The sequence below is a fragment of the Hirundo rustica genome, chromosome 4, assembly GCF_015227805.2.
Source record: "Hirundo rustica isolate bHirRus1 chromosome 4, bHirRus1.pri.v3, whole genome shotgun sequence".
In the NCBI taxonomy this organism is placed as follows: Eukaryota; Metazoa; Chordata; class Aves; order Passeriformes; family Hirundinidae; genus Hirundo; species Hirundo rustica.
The window spans coordinates 50,380,716-50,400,561 of NC_053453.1; the positions used below are offsets into that span (position 1 = coordinate 50,380,716).

The 19,846-nt window shown below is 38.5% G+C and overlaps 1 protein-coding gene across 1 annotated transcript in view; it reads left to right on the top strand.

Annotated features, from left to right (window-relative positions):
* The first annotated feature begins 2,375 nt into the window (after window positions 1-2,375).
* ANKS1B (ankyrin repeat and sterile alpha motif domain containing 1B) overlaps window positions 2,376-19,846 on the top strand; it is a 431,424-nt gene continuing 413,953 nt past the window's right edge. The window contains 1 exon segment of the mRNA XM_058420203.1: window positions 2,376-2,509. Within this exon segment, the coding sequence (XP_058276186.1) occupies window positions 2,376-2,509 (134 nt within the window).

Below are 19,846 nucleotides of genomic sequence, written 5' to 3' on the forward strand. Positions count from 1 at the left end.
TGCTTGAAAACCTGAGATTTTCCTTAGTATCTGCTTCTAATCTATTTTTTAACAAATGTGCAGGTTTATGCACACACTGCTGCCGCCTTATGATTAGCTCTTCACCGAATACTGGCACCTCTTCAGAGGCTCTCAGCAAACTTGGAAGGAATCTCTTCATGCAGAGCATGCAGAGGATACATGTGAGAAGGTGTTTATCAGGCAATGCATGTGATTGCATACAAAATCAAAAGCAAGGCAGGAATACAGGAAAATTATGGCAACCCTAACAAGAATTCAGAATGCAGGGGTGCTCTTAGTTTATAGCTAACTTCTTTGAACTAGTCAATGGTCAAGTGGTTGGCAACAAGACACAACTTCATAGTCCAGCTTTAAATTAGTTTTCCACTGTGACTCTGCTGTGACTAAGGACTTTATAAATCCTAATTCATGTGATTATACATTTATATATTCAAACCACAATGAAACCCTTGTGATCATAGAATCAGGCCTTAAAATTGCTATTTATATCAGATTCTTTCAATAAAAAAAGATGTAGTTACAGGGTCCTTAATAATTTTATACATGTGTTCATTTCTGTGTCCTGCTGACAATATTGGAGAAGACATCATTTTACATCCTCAAAATGACAAACTGTGTAAATTACATTTTCAAGCTAAAGCATACAGTTTGTTTCTGTGGATGACTTTATTGAAATGATAGGTCTCCAAAAGGATTGGTTTTTTTCCTTTGTAAGAGAAAATCAGACTCCAGAATGAAATTTCTATCAATTTTTAAGATACTAAAATTCCTTAATTAGCTAATAGAAACACAAAACTGTAGAACTGTAACTGACATGGACTAAAACAAATAATTTGTGAAATCAACAAGGATCTTAACCGCTGCCTTTAATGTACCATAGGTTTGATGTAATAAGCACTCTCAAAAAACTTAACATTATAATCCTGCCTAAAACGGTGTTATTTTGCCATTGCTCCCATTGTTTCTCGCGAACACATGGGAGAACGTCACTGACCCCAGTGTGGGAACGGTGAGGAATCATAACTTGCCTATCTACACCAATTACTAAACTAAAACAGGAACACGGGGCTACAATTTAGTTCTCACATATGCACAGTATCAAACGGTGCATTTGTCAAGGATGTACCTATGAGTTGGCCAGCACTGAGTATTTTCAGCACGGCTTGAAAAAACCCAAAATCCATGAGGAATGATTAATTTCGGTGCCCGGAAAAGTCACACAATTTAAAACGCCTCTAACAGAACCGGGAGCTCCAGAAGGGCTGACTGGATTTGATACCAGTTCAGTTATACCTTCTATCCTTGGGAACACTGAGCAGCCGCGACCCCGGCGTGCGGCAGGTGCCGGCAGTCCCGGCCGCCCGATTCGCTCCTGACCCCCGCGGGCCCATGTTTTCCTGTCTGCCCGCACCGCTTCGCGCAGCGGAGCCGGCGCTGCCCGTGCGGGGCTCCCGCCGCGTCCCCGGAAGGGCAAGAATCCCCGTTCACGCCCCCGCCTCGCACACACGCGCGCATTGTGACACGGGCCCCTCGCCCCGCCCGCACCTGCTGACAAATCGCCCCGAGGGCGGGTGCTTGTCCCTCGGTGCCCGCCGCAGGAGCCCGCCCTCTGGTCCCTCCGCTCCCGCGGCCCCTCTGCCCTCAGCCCCTCGCGCCCCGGCACCCGCCCCCCCTGCCCAGCGCGGGCAGCCGTCCCCGGCCCGGCCCGGCGCGGCGCGGCGCGGCCCTGAGGCCGCCGGGAGCCGCCGCGAGGGCGCGGCCGGCGCACCTGGCGGGGCGGGGGGGCGGGCGGCGCTGCCGGCACCGCAGTGGAGCGCGGGGCCGGCGGAGCGCCGGGGCGGGCGGAGGGGGCGCCGCGCCCGGGCAGCCACTGGGAGCGCGCCAGCCGCGTCTCCTCAGCAACGGGCCTGGCACGGCAGGGCTGCGCTTCCTCCCTCCGCCCGCTCCTCCCCGCTTCCGTCCGTCCGTCCGTCCATCTGTGAGGGTCGTTATCCCCGGCGGCCCGTCCGGCCACAAGGGCCGCGGCTGCCCGCTCCCCCCGCCCCATCCTCCCGGCCGGGGCTGTGTGTGCAGGGGAGAGGGGGGGAGGTTCTTTATTGGCCTCGTCCTCCCTCTCTTCCCTCCCTCCCCCCTTCTTCCACACTCCACCCAGAAATGATCCAGTGAAACTAGGAGGAGGTGATTCTCCTCCTCCCTCCTGCTGCTGCTCCTGCTGGTCTGGAAGGGACTGCAGGAATCTCTGCTGTGCTCTGCTCTGAGGCAGGGTCTGGGGAGGGGAGACCGTTCTGTGGAGGGAGGGGGCCGCTGTGGCCCGGGGTGCAGCTCTCCCGTGGGGGGCTGCTTGGTTCCCGACCATGGGGAAGGACCAGGAACTGCTGGAAGCTGCTCGCACTGGGAATGTGGCTCTGGTGGAGAAACTCCTCTCTGGGAGGAAAGGAGGGATCCTGGGCAGTGGATCTGGAGCTATTCCCTTGTCCAGCTTATTGAGGTAGGGACATCGTTCCCCATCAAATTCTGGGGATATTAACCTGTTCTTCCCTCTCATCATTATCATCGCCCCTCTCATCTTCATTTCCATTCCCGCATCCTTCATAGTAACAATAAATCGTTCACTCTCTCGCCAAGTACAAGCATGCCAGGGTTTAAAGTCACAGGCAGTCATTTTATTAATACAGTGGTACTGAATTTCCTGCCTTCAATGCGTCTGCAGGGTCCTTGTTCATTCTGTTAACTAGCTGTGGTGCAGAACTTATGTTTTGACTGCTGGGCTAATACATACCGTGTATTAATTACCCTTCATTTGATATTTCCATCTTCAAATTGCTACTTTAATCACAGATGGAAGTGTTCATCGCAGACAAGGCATCATCATGGAATTCGGTGTAAAAAGACATAGCTTTACCCCATACCCTCACCCATAGCTACTACCCTCGCTTGCAGAAGAAATTAGGCATGCCATCGTAATAAGCCTGCAAAACAAAGAAAGGGACTCTTTTTTTTATCATCGAGGAAGAGGAGGTGTAAAACTTAGCAGGTTAGGTAAGAGCAGCATTACTTTCAAGCTACCTGGATTTAGTGGAGTGAAACTGGGTTACTGGCCATGTTGGGTGATAACTTCAGTCATTAGTTGTATCTCCTTCGATCTACAGCATAGCTTTGATCGTAAGTTTCATAATGCTCTTAAGTCAGAGCATTGTCACAATCATTTATGGCATTTGGCTATATTCAGAACAGAGAAGGTCTGCAGCACACAGTCTAGTCCTAGTGTTCAACACTAAACTAGGCATAGGAACAGAAGACAAAATGAACAGAAACACTGTTGACCTAGAACTTTAACAAATTGGGAATTTGGTTTGGTTTTTTTGTTCCTTAAAGGAAGAAAAGGCCTAGCACAATGAAACTTGATTAAATGAAAATATGTTGGTGATTCTGTTGCCAGGTGCCTTCTTGTCAATGTATTTATATAATTTCCAAGATCTCTATCAGGAAAGATTTAATGTTAGCTCTTCAAATTATACTCTTTAGAGTTGAAACTGTATTATAAAATCTTGCTATTTTAAAGCTAGATTTAGTCCTGAGAGAAACAACAGTTCAGGTATTTATAGTTTACCAAAGTTCTGTGGTGCCCCAGTTCAATTAGATTTTGCGCCACTGTTGAATTACTAGCCCATTGACCAAGATCAAAACACACCATGTGATTGCTTTTTTGTACTGTACTCGAGTAGGCTGCTTAGGAAGAAGTACGTTAGATAATCAGTTGAATTTGAAATATGATACCCACTTTTCTAAGTACAGAAGTAAGTTCACTTTGGTACAATGACTAGCCATTTATAATCTAGTTCTAATGCATGGTTTGTAGTGGCTTTCTCCAGGGCTAGTGCCTGTGCTCTATTCTTGCACTGTTAATTTCATGTTGTGTATTGTGAATTCTGTATATCCAGAGGGGGTGTATTTGCTTGTGCTTGCCTTCCTTTATTAAACAGCATTGTTGTATGTTGTGTACACAGAACATGTGAACCATGGGTTTTGTATATACAGATGGGTCATCACAGTCCTTGTTTGTTACTCAGGATTGAAGAATTTTAGGTTGTAAAGTCAACTGGCTTTTGTTTTTGTTTTGTTTTGTTTTGTTTTGTTTTTTTTCCTGGAAGTGCACTTAGCTTGAAGAGAAGTAAAGCTGAGTAAAACATATACTATTTATGGCATTTCTTATTAATGTTAACAAGAATGGCTTCTGTAAATGCAACTTCAAAAATTAAGAGTGAACTTTCAGCTATATCCTGCATCCAGCTGTATGATGAAATATTTCTAATTTTGAAAGACTTCAGTAATGGTGATGCTTAAATGTTCACAATCTAACACACTATGAAGCATAAGACTATTTGGAGGGTTCAGCAGGAATGCTCAAAGCAGAAACTACTATGCATTATAGTAAATGCTTTTCAAGAAAGAATTATATGTGACGGGTATTTTGACATTGGGGTTTTTTTTTCTTTTTTTTATTGGAGATGTTCCATGATCTAACCGATGCCATTAATTATGGATTAAGTCCAGAATGACATGCAAGATTAAGGTTGGATCTGTCTTGATACAGAAAACATGGAAACAATATGAGAGTCACATGAACATTCTGATTGTGTTTGGGAAATCAACACTTACTGAAAATAACAAAGTTGTAGAAGAGCCATACTTGTACAGTTTGAATTTGAGGGGGGATCCAAAGATTTATTTAAATAGAAAACCCAAAGAAGTTCACTAGTAGAGCTATATTGGTATTTTTGCATACAGTTTATTAGAATAAAAACTTTTAAAAGTTGTTTTAAAAAAAGCAAGAGAGAAAAATATAAGGACGTAAATTTCTTAATTTTATTTAATTTTTAGGAGTATTTTGACAGTAACTCCTCCTGTTTTGTTGATCATAATTATTGCTCAGTTTCTAAAATGGTGCCCCGGGACTGTACGTGTCTCATTGTGGTGAGAAAGGTCCACATTGCGTTTTTTTCTCCTATTGGCAGTGCTGTTTCTAATGTTAGGTTGAAAAGGTCCAGTTCTTTTAGCATGCATATGGACTAATACTGTGCCTGAGGTGTTGGTCTAGGTAGTAGGAGTACATTGTCCCTTTGGATTTCTTCAAAGTGCTGGAGACAACTCAGTTTATGTGACTGAACTCTCTATGGCCAGACACTTTTTTTTTTGTGGAAATTTGCTTTACAGTAATTATGAGCCCCGTGAATGAAATTTAATATTCATAAATTGACAAATACACATTGATTGTTATCTGAACCAATGAACAAACTATCTGAGCTCTGACATCCTATTTACAATTTTATAACAGCTTTTTTTTCCTGAACGGTTAAAGTGTTTTATGGTACTTGGGGGGAAAATAGAGCAAATTTTTATACGGGTATTCTATAGTTGAACCTATTTGTTGACGCTAATTACAGACTAAATGATATAATTTTTAAAGGCCTGACTTCTAACTCCTAAGACATTAAATTATGACAACAGTTCAGGAAAACAGCTCTGTTCTGAAATGCCATTTAAGCACACATATAAATGTATGACTGAATTCCTGCAAGAACTTAAACATATGCTTAGAGTATGTGCTAAGTGCATAAAAATGATGTATGCTTAATTAAGACATCATACACACCCAGATATCTGTAATACGTACTACATAATACCTCATGTCCAAATTGGTTTATCTAAAACAATGACAACAAATCAGTGATTGACTGTGTGGACTCTGTAACTCATTTCAGCTCAGGAGAAGCTTTGGAAGGCTGCTCTGGGTCAGTTTCTGCCCCCTGCCTCAATTTCCATAGTTGGCTCTTTATTATAAAGATTGCGGGTGAATATAGTGAAGGTGAATTCTTCAGGTGCAAAGATCAGCATAAGGCATAGCAACATACTAGAGCAAGTACCCGAGATGTAATTTAGTTGATTAAACTTGGGTACTTACTGGTACTTTAGGTGCCCAGGTGTTTTCTGAACTGGACTGATGGACTTTGACAAAGAACCAGGAACTCTGGAGATACATCTAAATTACCGGTGTGATACACTAGGGCATCTAAAGTTGTGTTACATATTTTGCCTATAGTCTCTAACCCAAAACATTAGTGCAGGACAGGAGTCTCTTCTTTTACTATGTTGAGACACCTTATAAAACATTCCAAGTTTAGAAGACTTATGTCTAAATTTACTTTTTCTGTTTCTTTGTGGATCCCACTGCCTGGAATTGTCATATATTAGTATACTAAATATGTTTTGTATTTAAAAAAAAAAAAAAAAAAAAAAAGTTTTTTTAAATTTAGAATTAGGGATTTTTTTTTTCAGACTGCAAATAAAATTTTCACATATTTTTAATGTGATTTCACTGGCTCTTATATTATTCTAGTGTAAACACAAAAACTTAGCACTAAAATCCCACAGTCTCTCTAATAGAATGTATCATTTAATTTCTGTATCCCAAATCCTTACATGCATATTAAAAGATTTAACACACAGAAAGAGTAAAGTGTTTCTAACAAACCTGGTATTTTTAGTTTACTTGATTTGATTATCTCTGTATACATAGCAAGTTTTAATTGATTGACCAGTTTTTCATTGTTAGATAGCAACAGCCTTAGCTTCTTTCAAATATTTTTTAGGAAAAATAACTTACTAGCAGGAATGGATAATTTTTGATTATGCACTAATTTTTAGTATTTTTAAACTGCACATGTTAAAAAAAAGCTTTGGATTTTTAACAGAATTTAATATTAATTAATATGAACTGGCACAGAGTAGCCTAGGGATGGTTGAATTGGCCCTTTTTTGCTCTTTGTTGGCTGCTGCCATTACTCAGCATGAGAGGGTGGAGCAGCCTGCCTGGAGCTGGTTTTTTCCCCTTCCACACTTGGCACTGTGGCAGGGAATGGCTTAATTCTTTGCTCAGCCTTACTTAGCACAGCTACACCGTGCATAGGCCTGACCCAAGTTATTTCTCCTCCAAAGTGTAAAAAACACGGCAAGCAGATTGTCAGTCTGGGAGTTGCAATCTGTTTCCTCATCTGTTTCTCAGAGCAGTGTCTTGCTTGCAGCAAAGCCACAGTTTAGCCTGATGGCCTCGGTGCATGGTGAAAACCACACAGATCCTCTTCTGTCCTTGTGCAGAGCCCTCTGATTCATTCAGCTTCCTTTGCAAAAACAGATCACTTGGTAGGCCTTGTAGAGCAGGAAGTATTTAAAATGTTGAAATACTTTATGAAGCTTTAGTTAACAGTTTTAAAGTTTTTTCATGTTATAATTTGAATACAAATGGATCAACAAGAATAAGGGAAGTATTTCTCTTAATCATTACAACTATCATTGTTTAAAGTAAGGGGAACTTTCTCATGTTCATTTATAAGGAGACTGCATTATGTGAGACTTGCAGTATCAGAGTTCTGGACTCACAAAGTTCCAAGGTATTTATTTCAGACAACGAGCACAGGTGTAGTGGTTTCACGTTCTTGGTGAATTTTGGTAATTTTGGTCTTAGTACTCACTCTTTTCTTGTGGGAGAGAGACTAGGAGAAAAACAAAGCAGGCTCAACTTTAAAAATGAACAAATAGCTTTATTAACACACACTAAAAGAATAGAAAAAAGAAAGTTGGGAAAAAACCTAAAACAGAATGAAACTTCAAAAACACTCTTCCCTCCCCTTACTAACTGTTAACTTTCCTACAAAACAACATAAAGAGACAAAACTTGTAATTTTCAGTCAGTTTCACTATCTGACAATAGTCTTTTATCAATTCTTTAGGGGAAGAGTCTCTCTTAGAGTCATGGATCCCACTGACAACTTAGAACAGTTCTCTTGCGGGTTTTAAACTGTCACAAAAACAACCGCCCGGAGAAACCTGCCTTTGTGACCCCTCCCATTAGCAAGTTCCCAAGCTGCTTATGGGTCATGGGTCTTAGACTTTTGGATACTGGGGTGTCACCTTTTCAGGATGAATAGCTCCAAAGCATTGTTCATCTCAAGGAACAGAGATATCTTCTCACTTCTTCACTGGCACAGGGGGCTTCTCATCTTTCTCTGTTCAAGCATCTTAAAGGATTAATATTACTTATCGCAAACACCTTTGCTCAAATCTACACACAACTCTGAACAATCATCTCCCCAAATGCATATCTTTCCCATGATTTAAAGGAATGATCTAAATATAGAGTTCATTTCCATGGCTCAAGTAAGAATGGAATAACCAATTCTTCAACCCTCTGTCCCAATAGTCTTTTCGCTCTTGCTCTACTGACTTCATGCTGTTTTTTTCTTTATGTTCACTCTGTCCTTTCTTACTCACTCAGAGAAGGGCCAAGCTCTGGAAGCTTCATGTTGCCAGGAAAGGGTTAAATGCCTAGAGTCTTTGTCTCTCCCTCTGTAGCTCGTGGTATTAGACATTAAAGGCTGAGCTGGTGAGGGAGGAAGAACTCACACAGAAACATCAGAGATCAGGGCACCCAGGCAGTCCAGAATCACAAAAAAACCCCAGGCAGGATCATAAATGCCTTCTCAGCCCATCCCTTGGTGTAAGTCGGGGCGGCCTCAGCCTAAACGGTGCCCATAGCTCTTATCAGGGCCCAGCAGAGATCTCCCCCTGCTCCAGGGAAGTTTAGAGAAAGTAGTTGTTGTAAAGCAGCTACCTCTTCTTCCGCCCCTACCTCGAAGCCGATGGAATCTGGCCAGGCCTCAGGCCAGCTCAGCCCAAAAGGGGGAGCAGCAGGTCCAACTCGATGTTACCTGTCTCTCTCTGGCCAAAGGAAAAAAGGAAAAGGGCCAACCTGCAGGAAATCAACGGGTTTTATATGGTACTTCCCAAAGTTGTAGCCAACAATTTTTCAGTAGTCAAAACAAATGCCAATATTCTAACTAAGCCTCTGATAAGTCCCTGTCCTTTCTAAAGCAATTCCCAGGTCCTGACCTGGAGAATTATTCTACATTCTTCTATAACTAAAAAACCAAACTGTACTAACCCATGACAACAGGTAATAAAATGGAAAGTATTATATCGTTCAGTGGGGCATCCAGTTAATCTATATTTATTTCTAATTTTAGTTGTACTGCTTTTAATTAATGAAGGGGGTTGTACCAATGTCCTAAGCACAGAACAACATTTCCAGATTTCCCAATTACCTTCTTTATCCTGTTAGAATAGGTAACCTAATTCTTTTGAGGACTTATTTAATCTTTCTTCTTTCAGCCTTTCAGTATGGAATGCAACCTAATAATCAGGACAACAGTAAATTTATGCTTTTTCATATTAGTGATAGTTGACTGCTGCTTTGACTCTGTTTGTTTGCCCTTTCAAATGTGTGAGCTTCTCTTAGCCTTCATTTTGTTATCATCTACCCTTCTTAGATTTATTTTTATTATTGTTTTTGATAAATGCTTTCAATCAAAGTTCAGACAACATTTTATCTATTGAACTCCTTAGATTTCTTCTCTAGTTTGAAATATTTACAATATGTAGAGATAGCAATATAACAATATCCAGGACATCTGATAGATGGTTAAGGGCAAGGCAATGCTCAAAGTCTGTGTAATAAATCTTCCCTAAGAGTTCAGTATGATCCCAGATTCAAGCTCTGTAGTTAAACTCTATGGATAAACCTCTCACTTCTCCTTACTCCAGAAACAGTTTTCTGACTATTGGTCAAGTGTATGTTCTATTAATTTTCTAAAATGTTAGACCAAGTGCAAAAAATGACCACCAAGAACTGTAGATCTAGTGTAAAATCTACCAAGGTGATTTTATCTGCCCTTAGATAGGATACGGTAACTGTACTGGGAGGACTGATGGATTTTATGATGGAATCAGGCAGACTTGTAAGGGAAATTTGACAACATGTTAAACATGTTAAAACATGTTAGCATGTTAAACATGCTAAAAGTAGAAGGTAAGGAAAAACCTTCAGAAGGTTGAAGTGTCTGTAACTTAAAACAATACTTTTAGAATTCTTGTAGAATTCTTAGCCACTAGATGGCTAGTGTCTGATTCCACAGAAGACTCTATGAAGTCAATGCAGTTATCACCATGTTTCCCCTCTTGTCCAACATTTATAATTTTAGAGGTTTGGTAATTCAGTAGAATTAATGCTGCTTTGTAAATTTTTGACATTGGCATGACATTACTGTTTTAAGTGGTAATGTTATAGTAAAACTAAGAGGGGAAATAAATGAAAGGGAATGAAGGATGTTGTTACCTGAAGGGTCTGCTATCTTGTGAAGATTGGAAATTTTATGAAGAGCAAATATGCATGCTTTTAGGGCAGGTGTTTTTACAGTCCCTGCAGTAGAGATCCAGGACATAGCCATGTTTCTAAAACTCTACAGGTAGATTATTTTATTTGCCTCAATTTCAGTTTGTGTGAGTATTCATGGATGAGCTGCTAAGGAGTGCTTACAGCTCTAGGCCATTTTTTTTCATTTTTCTGACAAAGGCACTAGTTGAAGCATACCATATGCTACTGGTATATAATCTGTAGAGGATAGTGTAATGTAGAGTGCAGTTACAGAGCCTTTTCTTAAGCAAACTTAGTCTGCCCAACTGGGGAGGGAGGTGACAGATACAGGAGTTCCACAGCTGGAATTCCCTTCTGCCATGGAATTTCTATGCTGGCCACTTCCAATTAGAGTACACATCCTAATCCTACACCAACACTTCATGGTAAAATACATTGACAGCTTTTAATGTTAAATGTGTGAGGCACAGTAAGTAGTGTTAATTTCTGCCTACTGATGTGACATTTTCATGTACGTGGACCCTTTCGGGAAGTAGGGAATACATTTTTTTAAACCTTTTAGCCTTTATTGGAAGACCTTTTTTTATAGTTTTTAATTACTTTTTCTTAGTTACAGTATTTTCTGTATGATCACTTTGCATTAAGAAGTGATATAACAATTGTTCTGCACCTCACTTAACATCTATGAATTTCTAATAATGTACAGATATTACTGTAAGAAAGATTCTGTGAGATTTAATTCTACAAGGTTATGCTTTTATTATAATTATTTTACAATGTTTCCTATTTATTTCACATGCATTTTCTTTAGCAAGAAAAAATGTTCAAAATGACATCTTGAGTAAAATTTAGTCCCCTTTTTAAAACAGCCAGTGGCAACTATTGTGTTGATGTCAGTGCTAGGTGTCTAAGTTCCTGTTACAGGCAATGGAGATCTAGTAAGTTAGGGGGCTTAGACAGTGACTGAGCTCACCCCAAGATGGATATTGAATGCTTTTCTTTCAAGTTGAAAGATGTCCCTAATTTAAATATTTTTTAGGTAAACTTTAAAGAACAGGAAAACAATTGAATTGAAAGTATATGTAAAATATATTAAAAATGACCACTTAAATAGGTAGGTTGAAGCTAAATTTGGGTAGAATTTCCTTCCGTCTGTTGTATATCTGGTTTGGACTAATTCAGAAGCAGTAGACAGTAGGTATTAATCGATAATCAGTAGATTAGCTGGCCAAGAGGCAGAATTCTGGATGGTTGATGTTAGGGATACATGAAAATTGCTTAAAATGCATGATGTATCACATGAGGTTTATAGAAAATGCTCCAGGTGTATAAGAAACAAATTAGAAAACATTAGCTGGAGTTGAAACTTAGGAAGATAGGAAAGGCAGAAGTAAATATATTGACATCAAAAGAAAGTATGGACTCAGTGCTTGGTGGGGCAAAAGACCTAGTGACAGAGCTCATGGAAAAGGCAATGACTCTTTGCCTTTTCTGCTTTGGTTGTTTGGCTATAAAATTTGACTTACTAGCTTTCGAAAGAGTCCCCACAGTAGAGAAAGATCAGGGAAATACTTACATTCAAGGAACCAATATTACTGTGAGGCCACTGTTAATTTTTGGAGGATTGTGTCAAACATGGGATGTTTCTGATGACTGAAAAAGGAAAATGTAATGCCCATATTCAGGAAGAGCAAAAGGAAGTTCGGGGGTCACCTGTTCACCAGTCTATCCTAAGTCCTAGATATGAGCATATCCTCATGGATGTGAATTCTGCTCTCACAAAGGATAAGAACACAATTGAGAACAGTATGTATTTACTAAGTTTAAATCATGCCTCATCAGCCTTAATTGCTTTTTACAATGTGAAAACTCTGTCTGTGGACAAGGGGAAACCTGTGGTGTTTTACTTCAGAGCAGTCTCAGTCAAAATGATGAGCTATGAGACTGAATAAGAGGATGATAAGATGGATTGAAACTTAGCTGCTCTGTGAAAGAGTGTGATCAACAGTACAAAATCCAGCTGCTGGTATCTACTTGAGGAGTTCCTCAGGATTCAAGACCCAGTACTGATTGCAATGTATCACATATAGCAGGTTTATAGATGACACCAAACTGTGGAAAAAACATTCATATGAAGAATTGCTGTAAGAAGGGACCTGGACAGGCTGGAGAAATGGGCTCATTGGAGCCTCATGAAATTCAGGCAAAAACATTGTGTAGTCCTTCACCTGGGAGTAAATAGCCACCACAGGCTCTTGTACTGGAGCTGGACAGTTTTTTTGTGTTGTACTTTTTTTCTTTGACATGCTAGTCATTACAAAACCACAAATATCACCTTTAGTCTTTGAGTTTACACATTCATAACTTCTTTCTCCTGTAAGAACGGTATGATTGGTATGTGGACTTTCTCCTAATCCTTCATAGCCTGGACAAGTGCTGAAATAAGTTAAGTTGTTAAACATTCACATGGTCACAGTATGAAAAGTGTCCGGGAGATAGATGCCTTTTAGAGAAAAAAGAAGAGTTTTTTGTAAATCAGAATTGAGACTATCTTTTGGACTAGGTCTTTTCCCAGTGCATATTGCTTGAATTTTAAACCTTCATAATAAAACTTTCCCAGTATCATTTTTACAGGTATTCTGAGTTAGCCCTCGAGTTTAATGTCTTCCATGCTTACTTATTGACTTGTCAGGGTCATTGTTTTCTATTTTTGATGTCACTCAATATGAATAGTGAATCTCTAGCTTATTTTTTGCAAATTAACATCCCCAGCATATTCATATTAGCAGTTTGATCCCAGAATTTCAGTAAAGTATGGTACGATTTCTTAAAAACATGATTTGCAGTTGTTTTTAGTTTTCAGCCTTCTCAAATAATTACCCACTTCCATGTTCTTCTTGTCATCTGGATAGTTAATTTGTCAAAATATGCTCGTAAGTGATTTGCAATCACCCTGCTTCCTGTTTTGTGCACATTTATTGCAGAGTAGTATCTTGCATAAGCAAGTGGTAGCTCTGCCAAGGATCTTCTCACATAATGCACACAAGTAATGCTTCAGAGAACCAAATCATTTGTGGAAATAAAGCATATGGCATGTAGTATACGTACATGTTATAAATCTGTTGTTTGCCTGTCACAGCAGTTAAATCTATCTCCTCTATTCCTACTTTCACATAGGACTGTATAAATCTTGATTTCAGAGGGAGAGGAGTCCTGTCATAAGCAGAAAATGAAGCCTCTAAAGGTATGGATTTGGCATATGCTCTGGTTGAGGAGATGAGGGTAGAAGAGAGGTGGAGACCTGAATCAAGGTATTTGGAGTGGTTTGGCAAGAAGGCTGTATGTAAAACTCTGAAGAGGCTGGAATGCTAGAAATGGTTGGTAAAGGAAATGGGTAAAAGAATTGAGATTAGGAATAAGAACTGAAACTGACAATGGCAGTTAGCAGTGCTGAGGACCGTGAGAGAAGTTTAGGAAATAAGCTACGAGGAATAGGGCAGAATAAAGTAAAATTCATTCAGTAGAATTGAAAGAAAATGTACTTGCTCTGAAATATAGTTTTCATTCATAACCTCACATTTTTGTATTTCCTTGCTATATTTGTGAAATGCATTTGCAAACTGTCTCCTTTACTTTTAGTGCTAAAATAAATTGCTATAATAGTGGTTAATAAAGGGCCACCAAATCATGCCATTAGTGTAAATGGAAAAAGTGGTTGTGATAGATCATCTAGTAAAGTTTTGCCAAGATGATACTACAGGTTGAAATTTCAGGAGTTTTCGTTTGCTTTTTTTTATGAATGATAAAATTAAGGTTGCCAGTGAAGTTTTTATGTATCCCACTGAATGCAGGCATTACATGTTTTTTTTTTTTTTTTTAATGATGCAATCTGTACTCTTTTCCTCACTTGCAGCCCAGGATAGACAGTGCTCATAGCAGTTACTCAGTGTTTTTAACTTACTACTCAGTGTTTAGCCCTGAACCTCATTTTCTGCACACAGTTCAAAGTTTTCTCTAGAAAACGAATGATTAATTTTTCTCCTGGGCTTTTTTTTGCTATGGTATCTGATTGCTTCACAGCATTAATGAGTTTACTGTCCCTTCAGTGACTGGGTAAGGGTTTTAATATCTCCACTTAAAATGCTGACTGAAGCGCTCTTATATTATGGTGAGAAGTATGTACTGAATTGGTGTTTCCATCTCATGATTTCAATGAGCTCATTTTTCACAGGATTAATATAGTTAGTGTAAAATTATAGGAGTGGCTCTTCATGGTCAGAATGAATGTCTGTCTAGCAAAGTACTCTTCTCCAGTTTTGACTGGGAGTTAAGAGCCTATTCTTAGAAAAATATAGTGGCAAAGCAAACACTCAGTATGTAACAATTTCTCCAGCAAGTTTCTCACAGCTTTTAGCAATTTACATCAGCTTTCTACAACAGATGTATTGTCTTTGTATTAAATAGCTCCAGTGGATTTTTGTCTTCCATGCATTTGTTCAATTGGTCTTTGAAGCAAGGCAAATTTTTAGCATTCATGGCATCTCACAGGAAGGGTTTCACATTTTAATGAAGTACTATGTGAAGAACATTCTCCGTAAATTAAGGAGCATTTTATATGTTCAAATGCATTAAGATCTGTTCAGATGTTCAGAGGTTAGTTTCTGGAGAACAGACATGGATAGAATTCAGTTCTGTGATGCAACATTAAACTGCTGTTCCTGTTCTTACCTTGTTTAATTAATTTAATAAATACCAATGCACATTTTAATACCTTTGATTTTCAAAAAGAAAATAGTTTTTATTCAATCATCCCCATTCTAGGGGATAGGCCTTCAACTGTTCCAAGATCACTATTCATTGCACAATAAAAGGAAATCGTGATTATGGATGATACCTATGTGTTAGTAGGATGACTTAGCACCAGAACTATATTCCTTGCCTTTGCAATCTCAACAATTTTAATACATTCCTTTTGTATATAGTTATGTATATATTTCCACAGAAATATATTCTTTTTCCAGAAAAAAAAAATATTTCTTTTGAGATTGTAAATATGGACTACAGTGAACAGAACATAAAGAAATTGTAGATACCTCTAATAACTTACAAAAAATTACAACTCCTGATGTGTGTCTAATATCTTTGTGATGTTCTGTAGAATTTAAGATGCTGGAGGATGTTTTTTTTCTTTTTTTTTTTCTTTTTTTTTTTTCTTTTCAGTGACTAGTTATACTCATTTGAACAAGATTCCCATTATATTACCTGAAACAGCAAAAATGAGGCAAGAAAAATCAAGCTTTATTTGTTGGAAGTAAAGTGTTAAGATGAAATGAAAGAGCTGTGTGTAGGGGAAAGATATTATTTTCCTCTCTTTGCTTGTGGGAAAGAGTTATTGAGGAAATAGCAAGGTCATTATCCAGTGATGAAACATTTCCTCTCATGCCCCAGAAAGATAGCTTGAGGCATAAATGGGATGTGTATCATTTTCCCACTTAAATTGTGAACCAGAACTCATGAGTTGCTTCAGAAGAGAAGCCATTCCTGGTCCATGGTACTTACTGTGTTGGTAATGCTTAACCAAAAAAAGAGAAACTTCAGCACTGAGCATCCATGTCTCTGTCATTCAAGCAAGAAAGAGTTACACAGGCATAAATGGCATAAAAAGAGTCTAGTCTTCATGGTAGCTAATACCCAAATCTGTTTTGGAAGTATGACTTTGTTGAATTACACAAGATGTCACCGTTTCTGTGTGTCGCAATTCCTAAAGAGGAATTAAGAACAACTATTGCAGAAGGTCAGCTCATAATGTGCATCTCTCTTGATAAGTTTCATTTGACTTGTAAGTTGCTGTAGCATTGTCAGTAGCTCCAGCAGCCGTCATACAGCATGCATTATTGCAGTCTTCTGGGATTCTTGGAAAAGTCCAAAATACAGCTGAGATCTTCCTGAGGAAAATGAATGTTTTGGTAAAACTGACAATTCATTATATTCCTGCAAAGTTGGGTCTTTGAGGATTTTCTTTCTCAGAGAAATAGAAAGCATAGAAAGCAATCTGTATACCAGACTCATTTCACAGTATTGGACTACCAAAATTATTTGGCTTCAGATGAACCTTGGGTAAAGCTTGTAGATATCAGCAAAGGATGGCTTTATTTTCACTGTAACTATAAGGCAGGTGATACCTTTCAAAGCAGTTGAATTGACACTCACATAGGGAGTTGTCAGGAGCTATTTCAAATTTACCAGAGCAGCAAAGGAGGCTATCCTGACTTTTAGCACTGCTCAGGGCATGCTTCTAATCATCTGCAATTGTAGTCACATGGTGTAACATTCAGATCATCACAGGCAAATGCAGCATAATTTTGATGACAAATCTCTTTCCCTTTGCTTCTAAGCATACAGAACTTGGCAATAATATGAATGACTAAAATAGCTGTTTTTCATTTAAAGTTGGTATTTAAACCACTTTTGAGTCACATATGAAGAATTACTTTCTTTCTAAAGATATTTTAACTTTAGTTTTCATAGGCGTCATGCGAAGAGTTTTTAGCTAGATTTGAAAATGCTTAGAAACCTGGAACTAAGATTAGAGATTTGTGATCCACCTTAAAAATTTCCAGAAAAGGAAAAAGTAGCCTGACTTCAACTTCTCATTTGAAGTGTAATATGTCTCTTAATTTGGTATTTGGTACTTGGTATTGTGCTGCTGTGCTGAAGTTGGCCGTATGTAATCTGATTTTTTCCATCATTTTCAAGTGGTTGTTTTTTGAGCAGGGTTTTGGGTCAGTAAGCATATGGTCTCAATAACAATTACAGTATGCAAAGAGAAGTTTGCCTTGTATCCCTTCAAATGGATTCTCAGGCTTAAGCTGGGATCATTTAATGTAACAGCTGAAGACTTGCACACCTAAACATTAGTTCACATTCCAAATTAAGAAAATGCATTTTGGCTAACAGCAATGTATTCTGTAACTAGACACTGACTACATTATTAATATTGCATAAATGTGTGTTACTGTGCTGAATATTACACATCTCCAGTTCTGTTAGTGCTTTGATCATTAGATTCTCTTTTCCAATTGAAACACTATCAATCTGTGTTTATGTGTTTCACTTTTAATCAATAGTGAACTAGCCTATCAATTTCTCAGTAGGTCAGTATTTTCCACTATAGCTTAAAGAATAAATGTAAATAATTGTTCACTTTATCTTCACACTTTTTTTTCCTTTTTTTTTTTTTTTTTCCCCTGTTGTGGGATGTTACTTCAGTACTAATGAGACAGGGCTGGGTATCACCATTCTCCAGAAAATAATGAAAGTGGGAGAAAACATACTGAAGACATTTTGCAAATAAATTGGAGTTATGTCTTGCCTATATAGGAAACCCTGAAAAATAATTAAATGAGCTCAGTCATAGTTAGGTAGTTATGTGTCCATTTTATATATCTATGCTTCAGTGAAAAGTTCCTTTCCTTAGAGGCATGCATCAATGATATGATGATGTCGAAGGTACATGTCCTCTTCCCTCCCAATCAATATCTTTCTTTTCAAGAAAGTAGAGGTGTCTGTTTGTATGTCTGTAGTTGTGCATGAATGTTTCACATAGCTCTAAAGAGCAGCTGGCAGTAAAATTAAAGTGAATGATTTTTTAAAGTAATTTTTTCAAAAACCAGATTCATTGAAAAAATACCGGCTTTTCTTGTTGAACCGTGATAGTTTTTATGATACTTGTGATCTAAGTTTCTGACCACAGAAATGGCATGGCTGTGTAGCATGGTGTAAGAGAGCCCAAAACAGTAGTTAAGCTGATAACCCTGTAATTCACCTCTGATATGGAGACTCAGGTTCATGTCTCTGGTCTTATCCTGAAAGATTTCTGTAATAACTGGTTTACCCAGCGTGTATTTTCCCCAGACTAAAGATTATACAGAGTTATATAAAAATATTGAAAGAGATTAAAGATTTTAAATCCAAAACATAGAAGCAGTATTCGTCATGACACTTGCTTGGGAAACAGAATGGTGGTATGGGGTTACTTTAAGTTTTATCTTCCCATCACAGTTCAGCAGCCTTGAGTTTCACATTCCCTTCTTTTCTGTTTAAAAAACTTAAAAGTCAATGCAAGAAAAACCCACTTCTGAATGATTCTTAATTTAAGTTTCACATAGGAAAGTGGAATTACCAGAGACTCAAAATTTGGAAGGCAAATACTGTAGTGTATTATAAAGGCAATTTGTTACAAAGTAAGGGAGTGTTCTGTTCGTACTATATTGAAACCTTTCTGAACAACACATTTCAATTCAACTGTTTTTGTGTGACAACATTTTGAGTGAGTAAGAAATGTTTTAGAGTGCTGTGATGGTAGGTTCAGAAGTGTTAGCACTGTTTAAAGTGGATCTGCAGTTTTCTCTGTAGCACAGACCTTGAAGTACAAGACTTTGAACTTCTCAGAGTACTATCACTATAGTTTTATAGACTTAGCAGAGCTATGCAGTCTGTATTGGTCATAGGTTTGATTTGTTTAGGCACTGAACAAGATTTAAAATGGATCCTTTTTCAGATGAGTATCATCAATCCATTCAAAGTCTGTGGTGAAGTTTTATATTTGTGCAATAATTTTTGTCTGCTGAAGTAATTACTATTCATATTCATATATGAATAGTAATATGTAGCTGAACTTCTAGCTGAACTTGTTGGAGAAAAAATACATTCTTTAAAATATTACGCTACTGAAATATATAAATTTAGAGCATAGAGGTCTCCTTCTTTAATATCTCCATTTCTTTCTTCTCCTTTCCTCTGATCCCTCTCTCTTGGTTTCTCTGCACACCTGTCCCCCCTGCCTGTTCCCCCCTTCTCTGCCTCTCCCTCCCCCATCACTCTATCTCCATTAATCTACCTTTTCACTCATCCCTTTCTCACCACATTTCTGCACCCCCTTCTGTCCCGCCACCATCTCTCTCCTCTCTCTCTCCACCAGTTTCAGCCATAAAGGGAATCACCTGAGGGAAATTAATGCAAGAACACAAATCAGGAAGCGCTGCCTATTGAGCTGAAATTAGTAAGATGGAAGAATACGGTGACTAAGTAGTCTGAAAAGAGAGAAACTGATGTCTTTGTTTGGAAAAAAAGTTCGTGTTCCTGAAGATGAGCCAGTGGCAAGTATGGTAGACTAAAACAGGACAAGTCATCCGTAACCCCATACAACATTAAGAAGGAAAAGTGTGAAATAGAGTAGACATTTTATTTAGAATATGGAAATCTGCTTGGGTTGTGTACTCTTTTCTATGAACTGAGACTTAGCATAATAATGAGGATAGCAAGTATCCTAAAGAACTCTTGGATGATTTGACTGATTATAGTAAGTTCATGAAGAAATAAAAGCTTATGTAGAAATGCCTGATAAGAACATAAACTACTTCAGAAAAGAGAGCTGAAGATGAGGACGTCTGATATGTTTTCAGAAATAATTTAGATGTCAGTGAAAAAAGAAAAAGGTGTGACTAGGGATTTCTGGCAGTAAAAGAGAAGTTTTAGATCACACACATTTAATTGACT